This window comes from Gavialis gangeticus, unplaced genomic scaffold (genome assembly GCF_001723915.1).
Source record: "Gavialis gangeticus isolate Ggan-Ray unplaced genomic scaffold, GavGan_comp1, whole genome shotgun sequence".
In the NCBI taxonomy this organism is placed as follows: Eukaryota; Metazoa; Chordata; order Crocodylia; family Gavialidae; genus Gavialis; species Gavialis gangeticus.
Genome location: NW_017729030.1, coordinates 43399859 through 43407182, shown reverse-complemented (window position 1 = coordinate 43407182; position 7324 = coordinate 43399859). Strand labels below are relative to the sequence as shown.

Genomic DNA, 7324 nt, shown 5'->3' with positions numbered 1-7324 from the left:
TCTCACAGGCCCATGCCCACCCACTCTCCCTGCCCAGCAATGGCTCCCTGCCCACCCCAGCTCCCGGCGCTTTGAAAAAAAAAGCCCCACTCACTGGGTGCTGCTGGGCAGGGGGTGATTCCCGCTGCCCCCCACTGCCCCATGCTGCATGGGGGGCTCTTCCACAAGTCCCCCCCTGCTGTCCCAGCCCCTGCATGGCTGCCCTGCCCACCCCAGCTCTGGCTCTTTAAGAAAAAAACCCCCCTGCAGTCACCAGTTCCTGCTGGTGCAGGGCAATCCCCACTGCCCTGCACCACATGGGGGGCTCTTCCATGAGCCCCCCAAAGCCGCTGCAGGCACCGGTGAGTCCAGGGGGTGGGTGGTTGGTTGGGTTTTTGGGGGGTTTTTTAAGAGCCGGAAGCTGGGGTGGGTGGGGCAACCATGGGGGCACTGGGACAGTGGAGGGGGGCAGGGGGCTCGTGGCAGAGCCCCCACGCAGCGTGGGGCAGTGGCGGGCAGCAGGGATTGCCACCCCACCAGGCAGCACCCAGTAAGTGGGGAGGGTTTTTTAAAGCACCAGAAGCTGGGGTGGGCGGGGCAGCCATAGGGGAGCTGGGGGAGCAGGCAAGGGATGGGGCCTGGCAGGGGTCCCCCCATGGTCCCCTTCCCCTCCAAATCGAATCAGCACCCAAAGCTTCACGCAGCCATAGTCTGTAGACAAAATGAGAGGCGTGTGTGCATGACACTTCAAAGAGGGCTAAATGCTTTTGCATTGCTTTAATGGTGTCCGTGTTTGCACATGTTGGCGGCGTATTGTGCATTAATTCCAGCCGCTGTAGGAAATTTGGCGGTGTAATGCACCTTAAATAACTTGGGGCGCAGCAAACTAAAACTCCTTTGAGGAGTTTTAGTTTGCTGCTCCTACAGCCATGGAGCAAAGCACTGGGCTCCATGCAGCTCCACGGCTCTGCAGGAAGCCCTGCAAGCAGGCTGACAAGAGCCCAGGAAAGCAGCTCTCCCCAAGAAAAGTGGTGAGCCTGATCTCCTCCCCGGAGCCTGCCTGCCTGCCTGAGCTGCGCGGGGGGCCCTGGGCTTCTCTCCATGGGGGCAGTGCCCCCCGGGACTGCCTGAGGTGGGTGATGGCAGGCAGGTGCCGCCTGGGGGGTGGGTTGCTGCTACCACAGAGGGAAACACCAGCACCCGCACCCCCCCACAGCCCAGGGGCTGCTCCACCCACTGGCAGCTCACCCTCCCCTCCCTGCCAAAGAAGCGGGTAAGTCAGCGGGGTGTGTGCACGACACAGGGATTTAATCAGCCCTAAATTGAAGTGGTGTTTTTTAAAACTCATGACTTCAATTTAGGGGTCCTGTTTCATCTACACATGCCCTATGCCTAAGAAGGCTCGAATTACTATGGGAATGGAGAGGAAGTTAGTGTTCTAGCTTGGTTGAAGGTGTTCCATGTGTGCCTGCCAATATGGGTAGGGTGATGATGATATGAGACAATGTGACATCCGGGACATTGATCTCCACCCTTTCACCCCCCAAGTTAGTGGTGCTCCTGCAGGCAAAGGTGGGGCTGGGCAGTCTGGTACAGCTCTGGTATTACTATTCAGGCTGCTAAGGTAGTCAATTGCCTGTTAATGACTCATTGTTCGTTACTTTGCAGGTGTTAACAGTTATTTCCCCTTTATAATGGCCATCCCATTAATCAAGCTAACCTATTTTAGGGCAATTTTGCTGCCTGCTAGGGCTTCCTATTTCATAGCTCCTGCTGCTCTGCTTCCCTGCCCTGCACCTGGGACACTTGTTTTAATTTTCACCAGCTGGCAGGGACCAGCCTCCAAAATCCAGTACTGTCCCAGCCAAACTGGGATGTATGGTCACCCTAAATCTGGGGGATGTAGGCCTCAGCTAAGTTTTGGATATATATAATTACTTTGGTTAGCCTATAAGGTGTAAGTCTACCCTGCCTTCTACATGATATAGGCTTGTTAGGGATCAGGATCTCAGTGAGCTAGTGATTCAGGCAACAGTTATTTTGCTTGGCATCTAAGCACCGAAAGGGGGAAAGCCTAGTGATAACTCAGGATGACTACTTTCGTGGTTTTCAGGGTAGGTTGCTTTAAGAAGATATTTTGTTTTAATTTTAAAGGCTACAACTGGCTACAAATATTAATGTCTGCCTCTGTCCTCACTGATTTCCTCATTGAAGTGTATTCAGAGTTGTACTTCAGAAGTGATTCTTAGGATTTATTCACCTACAAATTTTCTCCAGTATATAAAACATACAAAAATGACACAGTTCTTATTGGCAGGTACCTCTTTAAAAGTGGAAACATAGAACACCCTGGTGACAAATTGAATAACTCTACTGTGGAAGCTTTACCTGCTGATGTAAGTGTCTTACTTGCTACTGCAGAACACAACTGTTCTCATTTTATTGGTGCCTGAGGATATGTCATGCTTTATAAAACCTGATGCAAGTTTTTACTGGTTGTTGTTGTTGTTGTTGCAGGAAACAGAATTATTAAAAGAGTCTGCAGGCAATGGAAGTAAATATAACTACCAAAGAACCAAAGATGGCTATTTAAAGATAGGTAAACTATTCTTATTTAAAGGCTGAAACAGTTTGTTTTTATAAGCCTGATAAAAATTCTCCAACTTTGTATTTAAGAATCCATGAGCTGTACCAGAAACTCGAAATTCCAACGTGAACAACTACTCAACAGAAACTTTTTGAACTTCAGCATGTTTCAGTGTGTGATATTTGAGAACTGATTATTATATTTTGTTTCAAGGAATGAAAACAGACATCATCCAGTAAAGGGGATAAAGAAGGTTTTTAATTAAAGAAAAAGTAAAACCTTTGCAGGCTCTTCAGTGGGATAATTGATTCTGACTTAAGTTTTGCACTCAGGTCTGACTTGAGTTTTAGCTGAAGGCAAGGGTTCTTAATTGATCCTGGCATCATTTGCTTATGTTTCATCTTGCAACAAAGGTGAATCATCATATCAAAATACACTATTAAAAGCCCTTGTGCACCATAAAAGCCCTTGTGCACCATAACATGCCTTATTGATTTTATTGTTGTTTTATAGTAGTAACAGTGTGTTAGAATCTTATAAATAGTATACTGAAAGATTGTGCAAATCAGCTCTGAGAGGCAAGGATTTGGGGGAAGTGGGGGGAATGTCTTTTATTGGATCGACTATATAGCTAAGAGAGTTCTTAGACAAACTTATGGGCACAAGTTACCCTTCCCAGACTTGACCGAAAGATTGTCTAACTATACAGTTGGTCCAATAAAAGGTATCACCTCCAACAAATCTTTGCACCTCACAAATTTCATGGACCATCACAGCTACAATAATACTCCAATATTACCAAGTAATCTGGATATTCCAAAATTCTGAGCACAATTCTGGAAATGGTAGGTAAGAAGGGAAACTCTTGTACAACAGTTCCTTAGAATATTGTATCTGCATAGGTGTGAATGATTACATTTTGTTTCTAGGGAAAATGAGCTACATTAAACAAAAAACTAGCCTAAATCCTAACTGCTGGGGGCCTTATGCATTCTTATGAAATTCAGGTAATCATTTTCCCCTCAGTGAAAATGACCTAAAATCAGTCCAATTCACATACAACCCTAAAGAAACACCAAAGGTCCTTGTTTAGTCAAGGGTCATCTGTTTTCTGACCTCAGAGCTTTCTGTTCTTTCTTCTCTTTTCTCTTTATCCTATTTTTCCTCAGCTCCCAACTTTCCTTTCCACTTCCTTTCTCTGAGCTGTACCCAGGTCAGAAAGAAATAAATGCTGTTCTTGGAGCCCAAGTTTTGTCTATTATGCTGAGTTTTGACTACATGCAAAAGTAACTTTAGTAGTTGAATCTGTGTATAACCATTGTAATAGACTGGAGAACCATGACCATGATTTATCAGAATAGCACTTTAATTTGGGTCTTTTAATGTGACCTCATGTCATGTAGAGCATTTCTGTAAATTTTTCAGACTAAGATTTTATCTTACCTTTTTCATTTGTAGTGATTAGACAACTCTTCTGTTGCAGCCTGTTTCAGTTATTTATTGCTTTCAGTGAATAAATTAGTCTTAATATCTAGCAGGACTATTTCCATTTTTAGCTTTCAGTTATTTCTGGTTGTATCATATTAGATAATTTATTCTCTCATTTTATATTACTTCATTTAAATTATTATGGCACATTAGATCATAGCTGTTTTTGACATGGTACATATCTTTGTGAAGTTCACTAGAATCACATTTCATTTTTGCATGTATCAGTACTGATCCTGTTTTACTTTATAAACAGGTACATTTGAAAATGGAGTAGCAGAAGGCATCATCAGTCCATCAGTAGGGAAAATACAAGCTATTCGTTTATCTATCCATTCTGATTCTTCTGTATGGGTCTTACTGAATGAGGTACGCCTATAGTTAGCACTTTAATAAGGGTATTGCTAGGAATCGTTTCAATTTCTCCTCCTGTATCCATCCACTAACATATATGATTTTATAGTCACCTTTTTAATTTTGGAAAGGTTTTTTGTGTGGAAGACCTACACAAACAGGAAAAAAAGCAAACTAGACAGGGAACAATTCATTTGACTACAAAAATTGCTGGGAAATGCTCAAATGGGGTGTTTGTTCATTGTTCATGAACAGTTCTGTGAGTGTGGCTTGTGGAATGGGGGCCATACTGTACTAAATAAGCAAACTAAAAAAGGCAAAATTTGTTATTTTCTATCTTGTCTTTGAGTGGAAGCATTTTCAAGTGTTATTCGCAGCAATAGCATATGAACATGCTGTGACAAAAGTTTGATAGTTTTCAAGTTGTTGGTATTTGAGTGTTTGTGGATCTGATTTAATGCTATAACACCAAGGTAGAAAAATCAACAAGGAGTTTTAAAAAAAAATCAGAGGAAGTATTGGTATTGGTATATCTTAAAGGGGGAGGAAGGGAGAGGTAGGAGCCCAGATACGTTCATATTGTCTTATAAGGTTTTTGTTTTGTTTTTTTTACAAATATTATAAAATAATTCATCCTGCTACTGTTTTTTTCCAGATATTCATCAGGATGCCTGGAAAGTAAACAACTCCAGAAAATCACAGTTTTAGAAGTGTCATTTCTTAAAGACTGCCTTGAAAACCAAACTATTTATTGATAGCAACAAATGGTCTGCTAGGAGAAAGGAAAACCTCTCCATTACTTAATACCATGTATTAGGAAAGAATTGGAGGAAACATAATGCAATGCAACCTTTTGTAAAATATATGAAATGAGGAACTTGAATATGTTAAATAGTTCTGTGAGATATCCATGGCATGCCTTTCATAAACAAAACTATATTTTTAAACCTGTTGCCTTGACCCATCACAGGGAGTGAATAATACACACTATAACATTAAAACAAAAAATCTTTTTTAAAGATGTGATTTATTAGGACCTCTCTCAGGGAATAGTGTCAAAGTCCTTGTTGCAATTCAGTCCCACTAGACTTAGAAGTTGGATTGGACTATGGGGGCACATTTTTTAATTCCACTGTAACATATTGACAGAGAACATTTTAGTGAGGAAGTGGGGCAGAGAAGAAAATCATCAGTAATTTGCAAAGTAGTGACCATGTGTCTTTGAAAATGCATTTTATTTCTTAAGATAGCTTGAGAGCATGTTTTTCAATATGGTCTGTACTGAGTTAATCACAGATAGTAATTGCAGTACTACTGCAGTATTACTACAGTTGTACAACTACAGATAAGTTACAGTACTGAAAGCTTTGGTGGGAGGAAAAACTGTACTATCCAAAACATCGTTTTGGATTGTAAATTAAAAAAATCGTAAATTAAAAAAAATAAACTCTTTCCTTTCCTATATCATGTGTGCTGTTGCTTAAGTCCTTATTTAAAAAATGAATAGACAATATAATCAAACAAAATATATATATATACATAATAGGATGTTGGTTTCTGAGCAATTTCCAGTAAGGCAGAATTTCAGCAAATATTGATTCATGAGTAACTTTATTTACATGAGTAGCCTGGGCTTTCTTGGGAGTAACAGAGTTTACAGGTCACATCTGCTTCCCACAACAACTTTGCTTGATGGGAGGATGCAAAGCAGATCGTGAGAAGTTACCTCTACCTAACTGAATCTAAGAGAAGTATGATTAAAGGAGAAGTTAAATTGATATAGGTAAACAAAAACCTAGGCAGTGAAAATAAAGGTATTTATTATTCATTGTGTGCTGTGATGCAGGGCAGTTTAATAATTATTGAATGTTATTCATTGAGCCAAATGTTGCAGCTGTCAGAAAACCTCAAAGATAGTGGAACAAGGTGGAAAGATAGTGGAACAAGGTGTGTGTAGGAAAGTCCCCAGCTCCAGAGAAATTCCTCTCCCCATACTTAGTGTGGGGCTGTCTTCCATGGGGACTTTTACCACAGAGTGATAGTGTGGGGAGATCAAATATGATGGATTTGTGAAAGCTCCAGTAGCCCAAATGCTGTATAGGGAGAGAAGGCAAGTACAATGCTTATTAGTACTATATGACTTGCTAATGAGGATCCAGTTCTATTTGACTTTATGAGGAGTGCCAAGCTTTTTACTGTGCTGATATCAAGATTAGGATATTACCTAATAGCAGAAATGTATAAAGAAGAAAAGCAGAGTAAAGATAACAAGACAAAGTTGAAGTCGCAGAAGCTATTCAGTTTACACTCCTTTTTACCTGAAACTGTAGGATCTCTGAGTTAAAAAGATACTTCCGCAGGAGACACTGTTTAGAAAGTGTAAGTAGCATATAAACCAGGGTCACTTTCAGGGACTTTTTTCTTTGCTGACCTTTAGGAATCCTTATACTGTAAATGTGAAAAAGTTGAAACAGCTTGTTTTTCTGAAACCTCCATTGTTTTCCTTAATGCACTGTTTTTGTATTTTCTGTTAAAATAAGTGTTCCAGGACAATTATCTGTTTCTTCAGGGTTCCTATCAGAATCTTCCAATATTCAACCACATAACTCAAGGTTTCTAGCTGTTTTACCTGAATCCAAGATGATTTTGAATTTAAGATGACCCCCCAGTAATTAGAATCTCTATGTGGAAAATGATAAATTTGTTACAATTTTCCATGTAGAGAATCTAATTATTGGAAGGTCATCTTAAATATGTCCCTCCCATTACTATGATGGGGAAAGCAACACTATGGAGGGAGCCAGACCCTCCACCACTTATGTCCTTGCTGCTCCATACTCCGTGCTGCCCTTCTTTGGTGTCTGCCCCTGCTGCCTGTCCCAATCCTGCCACTTGCCCCCAGTGCCTGTCCCCCTG

At 41.3% G+C, this 7324-nt stretch overlaps 1 protein-coding gene across 1 annotated transcript in view; it reads left to right on the top strand.

The window, feature by feature from the left end:
* The window catches only part of MGAT4D (MGAT4 family member D), a 97073-nt gene extending 90837 nt beyond the window's left edge, over positions 1-6236 (top strand). The window contains exons 12-15 of the mRNA XM_019522118.1: positions 2297-2375; positions 2497-2578; positions 4311-4423; positions 5064-6236. Of these exons, the coding sequence (XP_019377663.1) occupies positions 2297-2375; positions 2497-2578; positions 4311-4423; positions 5064-5090 (301 nt within the window). The 3' untranslated portion in view covers positions 5091-6236. The remainder of the gene's footprint in view (positions 1-2296; positions 2376-2496; positions 2579-4310; positions 4424-5063) is intronic.
* The last annotated feature ends 1088 nt before the right edge of the window (positions 6237-7324 follow it).